Source organism: Populus nigra, chromosome 15 (genome assembly GCF_951802175.1).
Source record: "Populus nigra chromosome 15, ddPopNigr1.1, whole genome shotgun sequence".
NCBI classification, from domain to species: domain Eukaryota; kingdom Viridiplantae; phylum Streptophyta; class Magnoliopsida; order Malpighiales; family Salicaceae; genus Populus; species Populus nigra.
The window spans coordinates 14,488,245-14,509,067 of NC_084866.1; the positions used below are offsets into that span (position 1 = coordinate 14,488,245).

Consider the following 20,823-nt stretch of genomic DNA (forward strand, 5'->3'; position numbering starts at 1 on the left):
AAATAATTCATCTATAATAATATACAAAAGGATGAATAGTAAAGTCTTGACACGAAAAAAAAATCAACACAAGCACAACTTAGAGGGTGTTTGGAAGTGTGGTAATAGTTGGTTTTTAAATTGTTTTTCATTTGAAAATGTATTAAAATAATATATTTTTTTATTTTTAAAAAATTATTTTTAACATCAATATATTAAAATGATATGAAAATACTAAGATAAATCATTTAAAATAAAAAAATTATTTTTTTTAAAATAATATTCAAACGTAAAACAAACATGTTAGTATCAAAATGAGAACAAATGTAATGAAGAGGACACTGCCGTCCTATGCCATCATCCATTTTTTTCATGAATGGGCCCGTTGGATGGTGCCATCGTGCATTTTTTCCCCCATGAGGTGGGTCCAAGAAAACATTTCCATTATGCATTTTTTCCTAAAAAATATTCAGATTAATAGTATTATAAAAAAAAGTACCATAATTTTCATGCTTCATCCGTTTATATAAGTAAAGAGTCACACAATATATATGAATAAATCTCAGAGTTTTTTTAAAAGTTTATATAAAATATTTCATTCTCATCCAAAAAATATTAAAAAGTAAGAAAGAAAAGACAACTTAATAAAAATAAAAACAGAAAATATGACAAAATTTGAGAGAATTAATTCTTCTAGAAATCCTAAAATTCTATCCACTTAATTCTCATTCATCAACAATAACTAATATTTAAAGAAGTAATCAGTAGTGTTAAAAATAAAAAAAAAACTTGTCATGTTTCTTTTAAGATATTCAGATTAAAAGTATTATAAAAAAAGACAAAGAGATTATATATATTGAACAAAAATGTTAAATGAATGAATTCAGATATTTTGAATTATGTATTAAAATAAAATAAAAAAACTTGTTTTTAAAATTAATTTTAATATCAATATATATATCATAATGATAAAAAAATATATAAAAAATAATTTGAAATAAAAATATTATTTTAAAAAAACACGATTTCAAATTTATTCGTAAACAATCTTTTAGTTTAAGAAATGAAGCTTCTAACTTATGTGGCTGCTAAGTGTGTTTTTCATAAAGATATTTTTTAAAATTACTGAGAATTTTTTTTAAGATTTTTTTAAAAAAATTTATTTTGCTTAAGAAAGTCATGAACATTGAATTACAAATATTTATTGCCCTCTATAAAAGCCTAAACCTCCTCGCTGCCATTTGCAACAATTAATATTGTAATAGTTGATATTAATTAAGATGGGGCTGTTCCTTCAGGTGTTGACGGTGTTAGTGATAACGGTTTCGCTGCAAGGATGGCTGCCTCTTGGTTGCTTGGAGGAAGAGAGAGTCGCTCTCTGGCACCTCAAAGATTCTCTTAACTATCCCAATGGCACCTCCCTACCTACCTGGAGAAAACGCGACGCCCACTGTTGTGAATGGGAAAGTATTGTCTGCAGCAGCAGAACAGGCCGAGTCACCGGACTCTTATCTTTGGAGCGTAAGGAATGAGGAACTGGGAGATTGGTACTTAAATGTCTCCTTGTTCCTTCCTTTCCAACAACTCAACAGTCTCATCTTGATGGATAATCGTATAGCTGGTTGGGTTGAGAAGAAAGGTTTGCTCTCTTAAGTGTTACAAAATATTAATTTAGATTAGTTTTTTTAAATTAATCAAATAAGGTGTTTTCTAATTAGTATCATTTTGGTTCTCCACAGTAATTCATCATCGAAGAAAATATAAATCATATATAGTAATAAGGTGTTCTTTGATTCCTTACATTATTAATCCAACCACAACAAATATTATAATCATCAAATTGTACAATTACTTTAACAATTACTCCTTTTACTTTCACTTTCACCGTATCAACCTCTTTACATGAAGTCACTTAACAATTACAGGCCTCTTGATCATTCAATAATTAAATTACTCTAATAATATTTTTTTATTCTTTACATCAAGTCTTTAATTTTTTTTTTTTTTGATTTACGTGGGGTGTCTGGGCCAGCTTGCGCGCACCATGACTATTCCCCACGGCCCACTGGACATCCTGCAAGCCCAGGAGCAGGTTAGGCACCGCGGGGGTAACAGGCGTGCACATAGAGGATCGAACCCGGGACGGGGGCGGAACAAGTCACACAGTTGACCACAGCAGCTAGGCCCTCAAGTAAAAGTCTTTAATTTTTTTTTTATATATATAGGTGGTTATGGGTTACATAAATTGAGCAATTTGAAGATCCTTGCCTTGGAAGATAATAGCTTCAATAACAGTATTTTATCATTTGTGGAGGGGCTTCCGTCTCTTAAAACACTATATTTAGATTATAATAGACTGGAGGGGCTAATAGATTTGAAAGGTTAGTTTTTTATATACTATTATTTTTATAAATATTAAATTCAATTAACACAATTATCTATTAAATTTAATTTTAAAAAACACAATTTATGTTTTGTAGTGAATTAATTAAATTTTTTTATAAATATCAAGAATCCTTGAGCAGCTTGAAGCATTTGGGTTTGGGCGGCAACAATATTAACAAATTGGTAGCTTCAAGAGGTAATTAGTAATACATTCACATTACCTACCTAGCTGGTAGCATCATGAAGATAATATCCATGCAATATTAATTATACGTTTCTTCCCTAACTAACTTGTAGGTCCAAGCAGCTTGAATACTCTATATCTCGGAAAAATCACAACCTATGGAAATATGTCCCTGTTACTGCAATCATTAGGAGCATTCCCAAATCTCACGACACTTTTTCTACACCACAATGATTTTACAGGAAGAAAATTAGGTGACGGTAAGTTATATATTTTACATACAGTGATGTTTATATATTTGGGATTAATTCAAAAATTCAATTTGCTACTTTTGAACAAACAAAGTTGCAAAATTTAAGTTCATTGGAAAGTTTGTATCTGGACCAGTATTCTCTAGATGAACACTCCCTTCAAAGCCTTGGAGCATTGCGTTCTCTAAAAAATATGTCATTGTCTGCTCTTAGTAGCATTGTATCTTTTGGAGGTAAATTAACCATTCTACTTTTTTTTATACCCGCTTCAATTAGATGTGTCCATATAGAATTAATCTTTTATGTTTTAGCAACTCACTAAATAAGTCCCGGAAAAACAATTAAATCTCAAGTTTAGAAATTAACTCAATTGAAATTTTTAATATTCTAAAAGTCTACCATCCATTTAATATTAACAATATTTCAATTTAATTTTAGTCCTCTCTCAACACCATTTCAGTGTAATGTAAACACAATGATAATAAAAAAATACAATAATTTCTTATATTCTTATATTGAAAGTGCTATTTTTAAGAGGAGAATAAATTAACAATGATATTTTTCTTTTTTTCTTTTCATCAGACATATAAAAAATCCCTCTTTTAATTGGACTCTACAATTTCTACACTTCCCTTTCTATTTTTTAGTTTGTTTTAGCCATAATTCATTAGTAAGGAATTATTGTATATAATAACCTCTTAGGAAAGTTGAACAAACAAATCACGGGAGATCTTGTTTATATATACGTGGAATTTTTTTAAAATATTTTTATATGTGGACCAATCAAAATAATTTACACTAATAGATTGATATTATAAGATATTATTATTTTCAAAACCATATATAAAAAAAAGACAACATGAGTGCTTTAAATATCTTGAAATGATAGATTACAAAATATGAAATTATAAAATAAAGAATATTATTTTCTAAATTTACTATGACATATAAAAAGCAATCTCGAGAGAGAACGGTCCAAGTCTTATCAATCTATAGAAAGAGAAAGAATTAAGGAAGAATGTTAATAACACTCATTAATGTCGTGAAGAAATTTATTTTCTCTAAAGAATATCAATTTAATGTAGATAAAGAATATATAACCCATTTTCCTTAGCTGATAAAATATTTAATTAACCGGAATTAAGACCATCTTGAATTCTACCCAAGAAACATCTTGCCAATAAAGCATTTTCTAAAAAAAATATATATGGAATTAAGAATATCAGTTTTGATAGTTTCACGTATGATTTCCTTATATTTTAACAAAATATGGCTTTCTAAAAATACAATTATGAAAAAAATAATAGTGTGATATAGGTTGATGAAATTATAATATTTTAAACTTGAACTTTTATTTTATCTGTATAGCCTTTCTTTTATAATATTAATCTGGAAAATTAAAAAAAAAAATAGTAACTAAAGTCAATTAAATAAAAAACTCGAGAAACATAAGAAAAAAAACATAAAAAATACACTACCCAACCAATAATTGACTAGAATCACGTGACACTGACCACCAAAACTAGCAATTTATTAGAAATTTACTTACTAGAGCAAATTGACCATTAAGAGAGAATTAAATTCTAAATCTAGAAATCAAATCATTTTATAAGCTGCTTCTTTTTAACTCTTTCATTTCCTTTATAATTTTAATTGTTTCTATGTTAATATAATTTCTTGATTGTGGCAGGCGTCCTTCATTTCAGGAACTTGAAATTCTTAAATTTAAGTTACAATACTCTCAATAATAACAGCATCTTACAAACCATCAGTAAGATTGATAACTCTTATTGTCTCTCTCTCTCTCTCTAGGTTATATATTTTCTATTAGAAACTTAGAGTTTTAAATTTGTTTTCAAAATTATAATGTGATCAGGCTTATGTGACTTAAGTAATCTCCAAGAGCTACATATGTATCACAATAATCTCAGTGGTTTATTGCCTCCATGTCTGGCAAATTTGACTTTCCTTTAGCATCTAGATCTCTCTTCTAATCACTTGAAGATCCTGTATCATTGAGCCCATTATACAACCTTTCAAAACTCAAGCATTTTGATGGATCAAGTAATGAAATATTCACAGAAGAAGATGATCATAATCTGAGCCCAAAGTTCCAGTTAGAGTCCCTCTATTTGAGCGGTATTGGACAAGGTGCGGGAGCATTACCCGAGTTCTTTTACCACTAAGTGAACCTATAATATATGGATCTTACAAACATCCAAATAAAGGGAGAGTTTCCAAATTGGTTGATTGAGAACAACACATACCTACAAGAACTTCATTTAGAAAATTGTTCTCTTTCAGGTCCATTCTTCTTGCCAAAGAATTCTCATGTGAATTTGTCATTTCTAAGTATATCCATGAATGACTTCCAAGGCCAAATCCCTTCAGAAATCGGAGCTTGTTTGCCAGCATTAGAAGTTTTGTTAATGTCTGATAATGGTTTTAATGGAAGCATTCCTTTCTCGTTGGGTAACATTAGTTCGCTGCAAGTGTTAGACCTATCCAACAACAGTTTGCGAGAGAAGATCCCTATATGGATATGGAATATGCCTTCTCTTGAATTCTTGGACTTATCAGGGAACAATTTCTCTGGTTGTTTACCACCTAGATTTGATGCTTCTTCAAAATTAAGACATGTTTATTTGTCTAGAAATAAGTTGCACGGGCCGATCACAATGGCATTTTGTGATTCCTCTGAGATATTTGCATTAGATCTTTCCCATAATAATTTAACTGGTAGTATTCCAGAATGGATTGATAGGCTATATAACTTGAGATTTCTACTTTTGAGTTATAACAATCTTGAAGGTCAAATCCCAATTCAATTATGTAGCTTGGACCAATTAACCTTGATTGATCTATCTCACAACCACCTTTCTGGTAACATCCTTTCTTGTATGATATCTACTCATCCTTTCCCACGACAATATAATTCCTATGATTATTTGTCCTCATCACTGTCGCACGTCGGAAAACACCCGCGCGCGGCGTCATCTTGTCCTAGCAATGGCGGTTTTTGCTCTCTGTTATTTGGAATTGATTTTGTTAGGAGTTGCCATCTAATATTTAATTGAGGGTTACTAGGAAACCCGGGTTGACTGGTCTTATCAGAGATTCGCGGATAAGAGACTCAGTGAGATCTTCAAAGGGTAGTCTAGTCCTCTTTTGCTGCTGGTGATGGCCTATTTTGGTTTGGCTGCAGCTGATGCTGATGCTGCTATCTTTTTGCCCCTGTCAGTCTTGCTTCTCTCCTGTTGGGGCTTCTTGTGTTAGGTGCCCCTGTGGACTTCATCTGTGCTGGTTGTCAGGTCTCTGCTATGGTTGTGGTTTCCTTCATGTCTGATTTGCTGCAGCATGTCCTCATTCAGGTTTTATGTGCTGGTAGCCTTCCAGCAATGCTAATTTGTTTTCTATTTTCCTTTCACATTTTGGTTAGGTTTGGCACCTTATTGCCGATTAGGTTCCTACTTTAACCAAGCTCAGTTTCTGCTTGATTGTTACTCTATTTTTGTGGGCATGGATGTTTATGCCTAGTTAGGGAGCCTGTCCCTTTTTGTATATTTTTGTATATTGAACTTACTAGCTTTCCAGGCTTCCAGCCTTGTATATTTTTTTATCTTTAATATATTTTTACATTTCGATAAAAAAAAAAAGTATCTTGCCCTTCTTCTGAAAGTTTTCTCCTCTTCTGTCCTTTCCCTCTTGGGTTGCTTCTTAGGCTTTGAGCCTAGTGATAAAAACACATGAAAATAGTTAGAAATTCTATTTGAAAGAAAAGAGACATGGATGGTACTTTTTGACCTCTTATTTCCCAAAGGCTTTTATTTTTCTCGAAGCACCTTACACAACAAATTGTCAGTTTGATGATGACTGAAACATGATCTGTAGGCTGGTTTGGTTTAGTAAATCCACAACTCGACACTATCAGATGACCAATATAATATTCACAAGAATAAAAAATGAAAATATCTTGCCTGAATTTGAAGGACATCTTGATGAAGCGTCTGAAAGGATCATTGCGGGACAGAAGAAGACGATCCAGCCTCCAAGAAATCTCTGTCATAATTTTTTCAGCATATCGGATGAGATTACCATGCTCCAAGAGTGCACTTCGCAGCATCGATGATTCCTAATGGCATGGAACACATCTTTAAATTCGTTCCTTAATTGGTCAGATTTTGGTAAATTCTTAGTTTGTTCATTCAGATTTCTGAATTTCATCTTTAAATTTTAGTTTGTAACAATCGCCTTCTATACTCTTCATTGTTAAAATCAATCAAATAATATATATATATATATATATATATATATATATATATATATATATATTCCATCAGTCCAACAGTCAAATTTATGTTATCCCGTTGCTCTGGCTTAATTTTATTAAAAATTGAAAGAAGAACTCATTAGTGAAGTTTTACTTAGGAGGTCGTCGAGTATGGATTATTATGTTCATTTCAGTATAAAATTGACAATTAAAATATAATTATCATTAACAAAAAAATATTTGTGTTATGGTCCAGGACTGAAATTCTACGAGTGCCAAAGGAAGTCTGTTTGCATTTTACTGGGGAATTCACTTTTCACGAGTATAGTACGGGAGGTAGTGTTGTTGTTTGTTATTCTGATGCATATTATTTTTTAAAATGTATTATATATTTTTTTAAAAAAATTATATATTTAACATAAGCACACTAAAATTATTAAAAAAAATACTACAAAAATCATTAAAAAAATCTCAAATAGAAATGGGTGGATATATATGGAATGCAAAATGGAGTTCAGAAACCCAAAAGTTAACAAATGAAACAAAATGTTCAAAATCTCAATTTCTTACTTGCAGGCAGCATTCTATAAACAGCAAAAGAGAGGCAGTCTTTCACCCCACATATCTTTAAACACACGACAGTGCAGAGAAAGCTCTGCCAACTGCTATACGTGACATTTCTCATCTTAACACAGCCAATACCCAAAACCTAACACATCAAATGACTGCCACAAATCCCCTGCCAACTGCTACCCAACCGAATCATCCCATGCAAACAAGGGCCAAAAATAACATTCGCAAATCTCTTCAAAAACTAAATCTTCACACCCAATTATCCAAACCTCTTGATCTTGAACCCACCACATCAGCCCAAGCTCTCAAAGATCCAAAATAGCATAAGGCCATGTCTGAAGAATATAATGCTCTTGTTTGAAATGGAACATGGGAACTACTACCTTCCAATCCCAGTCAAAATGTTGTGGGTTGTAAATGGATTTTCCACACTAAACGAAATTCTGATGGCTATATTGACAGGCACAAGTCTTGTAATAAACTTAAGATAGGGAGATTTACGGTTCTTCCACCAACAAATTGAAGTGTTCGTTCATATGTAGTATCAATAGATGCCCTGTTCATTAATCAGAAAGATGCCATATTTGGAACCATATTAGAAGCAAATTTTATGTACAATCATCAAGGTCGAATCCATGGAAAATCTCCATACCTTCTTGAGACTAAAATTGTTGGCAAGAGTAGTTATGGGTCATTTGTAACTCACTCCCGTTCTATGGGTCTGTTACACATCATGCGTTGCCAAGTTCTGGAGAATTTTCAAATCCAATTTTATTTTATTCTTGTTATAATTTATTTTATGATATAAATGAATCTCACAAGTGGAAGAACAACCCGTTCTATGGGTTATGCTTATCTAGAAACCACTAGTGATGTTGATGTGATTCCTTTATTTTATCTAGAAACCACTTGCTCAGATTTTGGTAAATTCTTAGTTTGCTCCTTCAAATTTCTCAGCTTCGTCTTGAAATTTTAGTTTGTAACAATCGTCTTCTATAATCTTCATTGTTAAAATCAATTCTTTTCTAATATATAAAAAAATTAAACGAGAATAACCTGAGTTGTTTATGGAAATTTTTTCTGGACAAAACTCTCTTGAAGCCTTTGAGCACCACTTTCTCTAAAATATCTATCTTTACCATAACTCACGGAATCTGTATCTTCTTAAGGTGAATTAACTCAACTCTGTATTTTCTCTAGATTTGTCTGTGACTGTGCCCCATAAATAATTCCTCTTCTTCTTCGGACCTTGATGTTCTCACAACCATTAAGATGGTTCTATACCAAATAAATAGAGACAAATTTGGGAAATGCTTTGGTTTGATTTATTTTCTGCTATTCTCCGAAAATATCTTCGTTCCTTGATAGAATTTTCGTGGAAATGATGAGCTACCAGTCTACCACTGCCTTTTGACTTTTGCTGGCCTACCAAATAAATGAAGAATTCCTCTTGATAGAGTTTTCTTGGAAATGATGAGAATATTTTAGAATTTTCTGGGTTGACGCCAGCAGTCAACGACTATCTTCCATTCCCTTGGCATCGTGTTCCATGCCTTTGCAAAATATTAAAGGCTCCAATGCCTCTCTAGTAATTAGATTATTTTTTTATTTTCCCCCGAATACATATGTCATTTATCGAAATAATTAATTTAATCACATACACCAAAAACAAAAAACAAATATATCCAACTACTATGCCATTTCACAATTAATTTTTTTATTATGATTTAGTGTTATGTTAATCAGGCAACATTTAATTACCATGATATAAAATACAAAAACAGTGGGAACATAAAAAACATGTTTTATATTTTTTTTATTTTAAAGGTATAAATTTTACTCTAATTTCACTCTAAAACTATTGTAAAAAATATTTATTTAAATTTATCTATATTTTTACAGTTCAAAAATTAAAAATAAAACAAAATCAATCCAAACTCATCTAAAAACTGTAGGTAACTCTGACAACATTATTTTCTAACAAAACCAGCAAAGATATTTTATTAATCACTAAGTTTTCTGGTTATAAATATATTTGTTTCCAACTATTAACGAATTGAATATATAATAAATACCGAGTGAAAGAAAAAATTTAGTTGTCTACCGTAATAAAGTTTAAATAGGTGCAGTGAATCACACGGGAAGATCGAAAGAATAATTAAAGTGATTTTACTAACATTATTGTAAAAAAAATTGAATTGCATTAAAGTAATTAACCGAAAAGTTGACACCAAGTCAAAGTCTCTTTGTGGAAAAACATGAATAAAAGGTTATCGCTGGCCAGCTCACTTTCCATGAAAATGATGGATATAGAGCCCTCCCTACTATTTTTACAAGAAACCAGTAAATAAAAATAACACAAAAACAAAAACTAGGAATGTGAAGAAAAAACACACTCATTACTCTAGCAAGTATTGTTTTTAAACCCGATCCGATGATCGACCCCGTCCAAGAACCGGATTCTGGATTTTGACCGGGTCACTTGGATCACTTTTGATTTTTTTTTATACTTCTGATTTTTTTTATAAATCAAAACGACGTCGTTTTTTTTTAAGTCAACAGGTTGTAACCGGATTTTTGACCGGGTTAACCGGGTTTTGAACTTTTCTTATTTTTTTATAAATTCAGCCCGGTTCCAGCTCCGGGTCAACCGGGTCTCGGGCCAATCTGTCAGGCCGGGTTTTAAAACTATGCTTGCAAGGCTATCAGCAAGAATATTAAGAACCAGCTGCCATTTATAATTATCAACCAAGAATTAAGAAAAAATTCCCTAATAATAAGATTAAAGTAAATGTGTTATTTATAGAAATAATTAAAACCAGCTCTAATGCCTCTCTAATAATAAGGTTTTTTCATTTTTCCTAAAATAAATGTGTTTTTTTTATTGAAATAATTAATTTAACAAAAGAAAAAAACTAGATTAAAAAGGGAGCAATTTTTATTATGATCTGCTCTTTTAATTAGGCAACATTTGATTATCGTGATATAAAATACAAAAATAGTAAAGATAAAAAAGATATATTTTTATGAATTTTTTATTTTAAAAATATATAATTTTAGAAATAATTTCTCTGTATTTTTAATCAGATATGTTTTTAATTTTTTGAAAATACAAATAGAGGAAGAACAACCGTGCTGAGGATGTAGAAAGCAGTTTCTCTATGTTCTTAATCAAAGGTATTTCATTCAAATATAAAAAGCAGTTTCTCATTAATTATGGCTGTGGGAAATTGCCGCTCAAGTTCTAACCTTTGGGCTTTTATCAGTCAAGCATGACTGATAAAATTGCCCGTCATGGGGGGCTGTGGGAAATTGCCTGCTTCTCAGCTTTTTAATTGAAACCACTAGTGATGTTGATGTGATTCCTTTATATTACCTGTTAAACGACTTTATAGGTCAGATTTTGGTAAATTCTTAGTTTGCTCCTTCATATTTCTCAATTTCATCTTGAAATTTTAATATTTATGTGGAGTTATAATATTAATATTATAAGAAGTAGTATTTTTAAATTTGGTAATTCCAATAGGGACTTTTTATTTTATGATTTATGGGAAATTAATAGATTCTAACTAATTATTAAAATTCTACGTACATGAAAAGGATGAGGAGCTAGGTGCTAAAATATTGTATATTAAAATTATTCAAACGTAAAACAAACATGTTAGTATCAAAATGAAAACAAATGTAATGAAGAGGACACTGCCGTCCTATGCCATCCGCTTATTCATAATATAAAACAAATGTAACTTATTTTATTTTATTTTAATACATAATTTTATATCTGAATTCATTCAATAAATATTCAGATTAAAAGTATTATAAAAAGAAAGTACTATAATTTCCATGCTTCATCCGTTTATACAAGTAAAGAGTCGCACAAAATATATATTAATAAATCTCAGAGATGTTTTTAAAGTTTATATAAAATATTTCTTTCTCATCCAAAATATTAAAAAGTAAGAAAGTAAAGCCAAGTTAATAAAAATAAAAACAGAAAATATGAAAAAATTTGAGAGAATTAATTCTTCTAGAAATCCTAAAATTCTATCCACTTAAATTCTCATTCATCAACATTTAAAGTGATCGGTGGTGTTGAAAAAAAAAACTTATCATGTTTCTTTTAAGGTAGAAATCAATCAAAGATCATATTTATTTTTTTTCAAGAACTTTAAAAGTTAAAAAATACTTAATATGAGATTTCCTCATCAAATAAAGTTATTTGATACAAGTATCATTTATTTTGGTGATCTAAATTGATATCAACGACACTTTTCTTTATCTACCGCTAGAATCTGACAACTTATCTCTCTCTTCTCTCAACTAGGGATTCAAAAATAACAAAAATAAACTTTTGTATCAAAATCAAATTAGAAAAATATTGAAGTACTGAAATTATATGATTTACGTGAATTTTAAAGTTTAAGAACCAAAATGCATCATTTGCAAAACTTATAGCATGACACTTATATTTGGCGTCATTTTTATTTCAGTCCCTTTTCTTTTAATTCTATCTTTTCATAAGACATCAAAATCAATAGGAGTTTAATTAGAACTAAATTGTCAAAAACAAATTGAGGAACAAATTAAAAAATAAAATTAAACAGTTAATCTACAATAATATACAAAAGGATGAACAGTAAAGTCTTGACAAAGATTTTTTTTTCAATGTGAGCAATACTTAGGAGTTTTTGGGAGTAAGGTAATCGTTGGTTTTCAAAGTGTTTTTTGTTTGGAAATACATTTAAATAATATTTTTTTTATTTTTAAAAAATTATTTTTAACATCTACATATTAAAATAATTTGAAAACATCAAAAAATATTAATTTAATAAAATAAAATAAAATAAAATTTATTTTTTTAAAAAATACTTTTGGAATGTAAAAAATAATCAAGGTAATATCAAAACGAAAACAAATGTGATGAAGAGGACATTGCCGTCCTGTGCCATCCTGCTTCTTTTTTTCCAGGTCCGTTTGATGGTGCCATCATGTATTTTTTCATAAGTTGGGTCCGAGAGAACATTTTCATCATGCATTTTTTTCCTAAAAGATATTTAGATTATATATATTAAAGATAAATGTTAAATGAATGAATTCAGATATTGTGAATTATGTACTAAAATAAAATAAAATAAAATAAAATTTGTTTTTCAAAATATTTTTTTAAAATTATTTTTAATATCAATGATAAAAAAAATGTAAACAAAAAATTTAATTTTTTAAAAAACATGATTTCAAATTTATTCTGGTTTGTTAAAACTAAAAAAAATAGTGTTCATAGGATAATTATATTAAAAATTTAATATTTAGTAGGAAAAAAACACGGCATCAAAAAAAATATTAATAGGACTTCGGCCAATTGAAAAATTAAGAAAAAAAACAAGAGAGAGAGGATGCGACCATGAAGTGGAATTTTTTGTTTAACAAAAAAAATGAAGCTTCTAACTTATGTGGCTGCTGAGTGTGTTTTTCATAAAGATATTTTTTTAAAATTACTGAGATTTTTTTCAGATTTTTTTATAAATTTATTTTGCTTAAGAAAGTCATGAACATTGAATTATAAATATTTATTGTCCATTAGGGGATGTGTCCGTTGCCATCATGCAGTTTTTTTTCCACGGGGTGGGTCCGCAAAGTCCTCTATAAAAGCCTAAACCTCCTCGCTGCCATTTGCAACAATTAATATTGTAATAGTTGATATATATTAAGATGGGGCTGTTCCTTCAGGTGTTGACGGTGTTAGTGATAACGGTTTCGCTGCAAGGATGGCTGCCTCTTGGTTGCTTGGAGGAAGAGAGAATCGCTCTGTTGCACCTCAAAGATTCTCTTAACTATCCCAACGGCACCTCCCTTCCCTCCTGGATGAAAGCTGACGCCAACTGTTGTTCTTGGGAACGTATTGTCTGCAACAGCAGTACAGGTCGAGTCACCGAACTCTATCTTGGGGGCGCAAGGAATGAGGAAGTGGGAGATTGGTACTTAAATGCCTCCTTGTTTCTTCCTTTTCAACAACTCAACGGTCTCCACTTGTGGGGTAATCGTATAGCTGGTTGGGTTGATAAGAAAGGTTTGCTCTCTTAAATATTACAAAATATTTAGATTTGTTTTTTAGTTATTATCACTTTGATTCTCCACAGTAATTCATCATCGAAGAAAATATTTAGGAATAAGGTGTTGTTTAATTCCTTAGATTATTAATATAATCATGACATCATCACTGTAACAATCACTCCTTTCATTTTTACTTTCACTATCTCAACCTCTTTACATGAAGTCACTGTAACAATTACATGCCTCTTCATCAATAATAATTAAATTACTCCAATAATATCTTTTTTTTTCTTTACCTGACATCTTAATTTATTTATTTTTTTATATAGGTGGTTATGAGTTACAGAAAATGAGCAATTTGAAGTATCTTGACTTGGGAATTAATCATTTTGATCGTAGTATTCTATCATTTGTGGAGTTGCTTTCCTCTCTTAAATTATTATATTTAGATTATAATAGACTAGAGGGGTTAATAGATTTGAAAGGTTAGTTTTTTTATATACTATATTCAATTTAATTAACACAATTATCTATTAAATTTAATTTCAAAAAACACAATTTATGTTTTGTAATGAATTAATTAACTATTATTTTTATAAATATCAAGAATCGTTGAGCAGCCTGGAGACCTTGTATTTGAGCGGCAACAATATTAACAAATTGATAGTCTCAAGAGGTAATTAGTAACATATTCACATTACCTACCTGGTTGGTAGCATCATGAAGATAATATTAATTATTCTTGTTTCTTCTCTAACTAACTTGCAGGTCCAAGCAACTTGAGGACCCTATACCTAGAAAATATCACAACCTATGGAAGTAGCTTCCAGTTACTGCAATCATTAGAAGCATTCCCTAACCTCACGACACTTTATCTGAGCTACAACGATTTTAGAGGAAGAATATTAGGTCACGGTAAGTTATATTATATTATATATATAATGATGTTTATACATTTAGGTTTAATTGAAAAATATAATTTGCTACTTTTGAACGAACAGAGTTGCAAAATTTGAGCTCTTTGAAAATGTTAGATCTAAGCGGTTGTTCTCTAGATGGACACTCCCTTCAAAGCCTCGAAGCACTGCCTTCTCTAAAAAATATATCTTTGGATGCACTCAATGGTATTGTACCTTCTAGAGGTAAATTAACAAATTTCAACTCCACTATTACTTATCATTGACCATTCTACTTCTATGCCTGCTCGATTAGAATTCCTCTTTTATATTTACGTAACCTATTCAACTCAAATCCATTAGAAATTAAATTCATAATATAAAAAAAAGATTCAATTCAATCTCAAATTTAAAAATTAACTCAATTGAAATCTTTATTATTTTAAAATTCTACCATCCATTTAATATAAATAATATTTCACTTTAATTTTTCCCCTCTCTCTCTCTCTCAACACCATTTCAGTGTAATGTAAATAAAATGATTACATAAAAAAACAATAATTTCTTTAATGAAAAGGTAACTTCATACATAGAGAGTGCTATTTTTAGGAGGAGAATAAATTAACAATGGTGTATTTTTTTTTTGGGTTAGACGTATAAAAATCCTTCTTTTGATTGGACAATACAATTTCTACACCTAACGAGTATTTTTAGTTTTTTTTAGCCATGATTAATAAGTAATTAATTATTTCTAATCTTAATTCCTTCTACGATAATATAATTTCTTATTTAATTAATTGTGGCAGGCTTACTTGATCTCAAGAACTTGGAATACTTTGATTTGAGTTACAATACTCTCAATAATAGCATCTTTCAAGCCATTGGAATGATGACCTCTCTTAAAACTTTGATTTTGCGGAGCTGCAAACTAGATGGTCGAATACCTACAACCCAAGGTAAGGTTGATGAATCTTAGTCTTTCATTTCCTTTATAATTTTAATTGCTTCTATGTTAATATAATTTCTTGATTGTGGTAGGCTTCTTTAATCTCAAGAACTTGAAACTCTTGGATTTAAGTTCCAATACTCTCAATAACAACATCTTACAAACCATTAGAACGATGACCTCTCTCAAAACTTTAAGCTTGCAGAATTGCAGTCTAAATGGCCAATTACCTACAACCCAAGGTAAGGTTGATAACGCTTACTCTCTCTAGGTTATATATTTTCTATTAGAAACTTAAAGTTTTTTTTTCTAAATTATAATGTGATCAGGCCTATGTGACTTAAATCATCTCCAAGAGCTATATATGTATGACAATGATCTCAGTGGTTTCTTGCCTCCGTGTCTGGCAAATATGACTTCCCTTCAACAACTTGATCTCTCTTCCAATCACTTGAAGATACCTATGTCATTGAGCCCGTTATGCAACCTTTCAAAGCTCAAGTATTTTGATGGTTCGAACAATGAAATATATGCAGAAGAAGATGATTATAATCTAAGCTCAAAGTTCCAGTTAGAGTTCCTCTTTTTGCGTAATGGTGGACAAAATGCGAGAGCATTTCCCAAGTTCCTTTACCATCAGTTCAGCATGCAATCTTTGGATCTTACAAATACCCAAATAAAGGGAGAGTTTCCAAATTGGTTGATTGAAAACAACACATACCTCAAACGTCTTTCTTTAGAAAACTGTTCTATTTCAGGTCCATTCTTATTGCCAAAGAGTTCCCATGTGAATTTGTCATTCCTAAGTATATCAATGAATCACTTCCAAGGACAAATCCCTTCAGAAATCGGAGCTCATTTGCCAGGGTTAGAAGTTTTATTGATGTCTGATAATGGTTTCAATGGAAGCATTCCTTCCTCATTAGGTAACATGAGCTTCATGTACGAGTTAGACCTGTCCAACAACAGTTTGCAAGGGTGGATCCCTGGATGGATTGGGAATATGTCTTCTCTTGAATTCTTGGACCTATCAAGGAACAATTTATCTGGTCCTTTACCACCTAGATTCGGCACTTCTTCAAAATTAAGAGTTGTTTATTTGTCTAGAAATAAGTTGCAAGGACCGATCGCAATGACATTTTATGACTCCTCTGAGATATTCGCATTAGATCTTTCCCATAATGATTTAACTGGTAGAATTCCAGAATGGATTGACAGGCTATCTAACTTGAGATTTCTATTCTTGAGTTATAACAATCTTGAAGGTGAAATCCCAATTCGAATATGCAGGTTGGATCAATTAACCGTGATTGATCTATCTCACAATTATCTTTCTGGTAACATCCTCTTTTGGATGATATCTACTCATCCTTTCCCACAACAATACAATTCCCATGATTCTGTGTTCTCATCACAACAATCTTTCGAGTTTACAACAAAGAATGTATCCCTTCCTTATAGAGGAAGCATTATCCAGTACTTAACAGGAATTGATTTCTCATGCAACAATTTCACAGGAGAGATTCCTCCTGAAATTGGAAACCTCAACAAGATCAAGGCATTGAACCTTTCGCACAACAATCTGACTGGACCAATTCCACCAACATTTTCAAATTTAAAGGAAATAGAGAGCTTGGATATTTCCTACAACAAACTGGATGGAGAAATCCCACCTCGACTTATTGAACTATTTTCTCTAGAATTTTTCAGTGTGGCACACAATAATCTGTCTGGCAAAACTCCTGCGAGAGTTGCACAATTTGCCACGTTTGAGGAGAGCTGCTACAAAGAGAACCCTTGTCTTTGTGGAGAACCGCTAAGCAAAATATGTAGTGTGATTATGCCATCATCACCAACTTCAATGAACAATGAAGATGATGGTGGCTTCATGGATATAGAGATTTTCTATGTGAGCTTTGGGGTTGCATACATCATGGTGCTGCTGGTGATAGGTGCAGTTCTGTATATAAATTCATATTGGCGATGAGCTTGGTTTCACTTTATTGAAGTGAGCATCAACAATTGCTATTATTTTCTGGTGGAAAATCTTCCTATGCTATCAAGGTTTAGAATTTCATAGCCTTGATGGTACGAAGACTGGTGTTTTGTTGTGTATTCTTGTTTTAAGATTTCAACAAGTTTTAAGGCATGCTCAAGTGATGTTGTATTAATTTTGATTTGTATTTTGTTTTTCTAAAATACTTCTTGTCATTGTCATATCAGCAAGTCTTCTTTTATTATTTCTAAAGTACTTATCAGCAGTTTTTGTAACACAATCAACAAGTAAAAGATGGATGCAGTGTCAGCTAGGTCTGTGAGACCATTGCTATCTGTATTTTTTACACGATGTGGGTTAGTGGGATGGTCTGTAAGATCATTATCATTTGCATTTTTTTCCACGATATAGACCAGGGGGATGGTCCATGAGCCCATTGCTATCAAGCGTTTTTTGTTTTTTCTACGAGACGGGTTCATGAGACCATTGCCCCATAAGCTTGAGAATTAGGGGTAATATGCTTTAATTTCAATTTAGTGTATAAAAAAGAATTAAATGCTTAAGCATAAAAAATAAATCTCAAGCGTTAGAATGCAACCGCCGATTGGTTAATGGAAAATGGACCTTAGATTAATATATGATGCATCTTTCAATGGAAATTTAAATGCTTTACTAGAATTAGATACTCTCTTTCACCAATATCAATTTTTTTTTTGTATTTTTTTTCTGGTTATATTTATTTTTTTAATCAATATTCCTAACGTAAATTGCTATGTTTTTTGAATCTTGAAAGAGTGAGAGATGGGAGACAAAAAAGAAAAGGAGACAAGATAGTTTAGAAAAAAATAATAATAGTGAGAGACAGATGAAAAAACAAAAATGAAGCAATTTTTATTAACTAAATAAATTTTATAATTACTAATATTAAAATCAAAATATGTACATATTGCAAATATATATATATATATATATATATATATATATATATATATATATATATATAGCTTAACAATAAAACCTATTATATTTGTTAGTTATAATTATTCTAACTAATTCATATTTATTTTGGTATTGATGTCTCCATCTATTTACAGCCGGAGAAAAGAAACGTCACTTGCTTTTATTGTCTCTTCTTGCCTGGAAGATAAGGAATGCGAATATTCAAAACTGTTTGAGTGCCACCCATTTTAGTAGATTTTTATTTTTCTTATATTAGTAAACCAATTGTTTTTTTATTATATCAATTAAATACTCTTTTCTTGTTTTCTTTCATGGTGTGACTTTGATCAAATGAAATTGAGTTTGAGTTTTTCTCCGGAATAAATAATTGTTTTGAGGAATAAATAATTATCTCTCCATCAAGTTTTTGCCCCACCACTTAGATGGCTCACTGTAGAGACAAATTTGGTCCATCTTTTAGTTTCTAATTCCACGGCTTTGGTTTGATTTATTTTTTGTTATTCTCCAAATATCTTCTTCGTTGATAGACTTTTCCTGGATATAGCCCGGTTGGTACTGTGTTCCAAATGAAAATAGAATAAAATTTGATTTTTTTTTAAATTTTTTTTAAATTTTTTTGATATATTGATGTTCAAAATATCAGTATCATATCAATCATATAAATATTTTGATATACTTTCACTTTTTATTAATTTTAGTATATAAACTTTTATTTTCTCATATCATTGTTCCTATTTTTTGTATCATATCAATCATATATTTTCATAAAAAGTCCATCGGTTTTCATGTTTTTCCGATAATGTGATTTTGAAATGAATTAAATTTTAATAAAAAAAATAGGTATAAAATTACTTTATAATGGAGAAGATATAAATGGAGAAGTGTTGTATACATAGAAAGCAGTTTTTTTATTTTTTTATTTCTAAGCTTTCTAATTGAAAGGGAACGTTATACTGCTAGTGATGTTGATGTGATTCTATTGTTTTTATCTTCTTTCTTGCCTTCTGAAACGACTTGGTCAGATTTTATTAAATTTTTAATTTGCTCCTTGAGATTTCTCAATTTCATCTACAAAGTTTAGTTTGTGACAATCGCCTTCTATAATTTCCATGCTTCATCCATTTATATAAGTAATTGTAACACAGAATATATATATATATATATATATATATATATATATATATATCTCAGTACTGTTGTTTTTAAAGTTTATATAAAATATTTCATTCTCATCCATAAAATATTAAAAAGTAGGAAAGAAAATCCAAATTAATAAAAATAAAAGGTATGTGAACCTTCAAGTGCCACCCATTTTATTACATAGACCAGATATTTGTCTATTCGCTTCACCACCGTGAGTTATATTTTTTTTAATTAACATGTTTTCTATTTAAAAAAATTAAATGAAAAACAAATACACACAAATATAATCAAATATATTTGTAATGGGGTTTCAGGTTCGAGTCCTGTAGTTGCTTATATGATGACCACTAGAGGCTTACATGGTCATTAACTTCAGGGTCCGTGAGATTAGTTGAGGTGCACGTAAACTGACCCAGACACCCACGTTAAACTATATATATATATATATATATAATGGTGGTTCTTTCCACGGGGTGGGTCCGTGACGTCCTTTATAAAAGCCTGAACCTCCTCGCTAGCTGCCCTCTATAACAAATATTGATCAGCATTTATATTTGATATTAAGATGGGGCTATTAATTCAGATGTTGATGGCGTTAGTAACCATGGTTTTCTTGGAAGGATGGCAGCCTCTTGATTGCTTGAAAATATACGTATTGTTACTTTTTATTCAATAAACTATTGATCACCATTTATATTTTTTTTAGTTTAAATTATTCAGATGAGGCTATTATTGTTACTTTTTATTCAATAAACTATAATGCTAATAAAAACTCCCTTTGTTTTCAGAACAAACAAAAATTACATAATTCAAAAAACATATTTTACTTTTATAATTTTATTTATTGTTTCTTTTTGTTAATAATTATTTTTATTATCTTATTATTGACTAAAAATTTCCAAAATTTTCTTATAACAATGTTAGAGAAATATCACTAGTTTTAACTATCCATAATTTGTGACAATAATATAGGTAAAACTATAAATAAAGTGAAGAACATAGAACAAACTATAGTTTTAACTACCCACTAATTAATTCCTTGAGGAGGAAGAGCGGGAGATTCTCAATTTTTTGAACGGCTACTATTATACTATTTATCTTGGAAATCCCTTGAATTTATTCACATCAAATTTAAAATTTAGAGAAATTAAATCTATGATTTATATATAAATAAATTTTATTGTTAATA

General features: G+C 30.3%; 3 protein-coding genes across 13 annotated transcripts in view; all 3 read left to right on the top strand.

Moving 5' to 3' along the window:
- The window catches only part of LOC133674814 (cuscuta receptor 1-like), a 97,672-nt gene that overhangs the window by 47,811 nt on the left and 29,038 nt on the right, over positions 1-20,823 (top strand). The window lies entirely within an intron of this gene.
- LOC133674376 (receptor-like protein 9a) lies at positions 1,199-6,930 on the top strand. Of its 9 annotated transcripts, none has more exons than XR_009835217.1 (6): positions 1,199-1,618; positions 2,205-2,360; positions 2,492-2,560; positions 2,662-2,808; positions 2,936-3,032; positions 4,490-5,154. XR_009835217.1 is itself a non-coding variant. In XM_062095441.1 (6 exons), exons 1-6 carry the CDS (start codon positions 1,390-1,392, stop codon positions 6,073-6,075), a joined length of 717 nt encoding a protein of 238 aa, XP_061951425.1. In that variant the 5' UTR covers positions 1,199-1,389; the 3' UTR covers positions 6,076-6,930. The 9 variants fall into 9 exon arrangements, 3 of the variants coding, with proteins under 3 accessions (XP_061951425.1, XP_061951427.1, XP_061951424.1); XM_062095441.1 differs by lacking the exon at positions 2,936-3,032 and adding an exon at positions 6,041-6,930 and having other exon boundaries at positions 4,490-4,570; XM_062095443.1 differs by having other exon boundaries at positions 2,936-5,154.
- Positions 13,308-17,754, top strand: LOC133674815 (cuscuta receptor 1-like). 3 transcript variants are annotated; one of them, XM_062096073.1, is made up of 8 exons: positions 13,308-13,709; positions 14,023-14,178; positions 14,301-14,369; positions 14,462-14,608; positions 14,695-14,835; positions 15,396-15,545; positions 15,628-15,777; positions 15,865-17,754. In XM_062096073.1, the coding sequence occupies exons 1-8, from the start codon at positions 13,352-13,354 to the stop codon at positions 17,520-17,522; spliced, it is 2,829 nt and encodes a 942-aa protein (XP_061952057.1). In that variant the 5' UTR covers positions 13,308-13,351; the 3' UTR covers positions 17,523-17,754. The 3 variants fall into 3 exon arrangements, with proteins under 3 accessions (XP_061952057.1, XP_061952059.1, XP_061952060.1); XM_062096075.1 differs by lacking the exon at positions 14,023-14,178; XM_062096076.1 differs by lacking the exons at positions 14,023-14,178; positions 14,301-14,369.

Excerpts from the sequence above, each read along its gene's own strand:
- LOC133674376 (XM_062095440.1), top strand. The coding sequence starts at position 1,390 with ATGGCACCTCCCTACCTACCTGGAGAAAACGCGACGCCCACTGTTGTG. Across the intron at positions 2,561-2,661 it reads CAAATTGGTAGCTTCAAGAG|GTCCAAGCAGCTTGAATACT; the intron begins GTAATTAGTAAT and ends ACTAACTTGTAG. Across the intron at positions 2,809-4,489 it reads AGGAAGAAAATTAGGTGACG|GCGTCCTTCATTTCAGGAAC; the intron begins GTAAGTTATATA and ends TGATTGTGGCAG.
- LOC133674815 (XM_062096073.1), top strand. The coding sequence starts at position 13,352 with ATGGGGCTGTTCCTTCAGGTGTTGACGGTGTTAGTGATAACGGTTTCG. Across the intron at positions 14,179-14,300 it reads GGGGTTAATAGATTTGAAAG|AATCGTTGAGCAGCCTGGAG; the intron begins GTTAGTTTTTTT and ends ATAAATATCAAG. Across the intron at positions 15,778-15,864 it reads CCAATTACCTACAACCCAAG|GCCTATGTGACTTAAATCAT; the intron begins GTAAGGTTGATA and ends TAATGTGATCAG.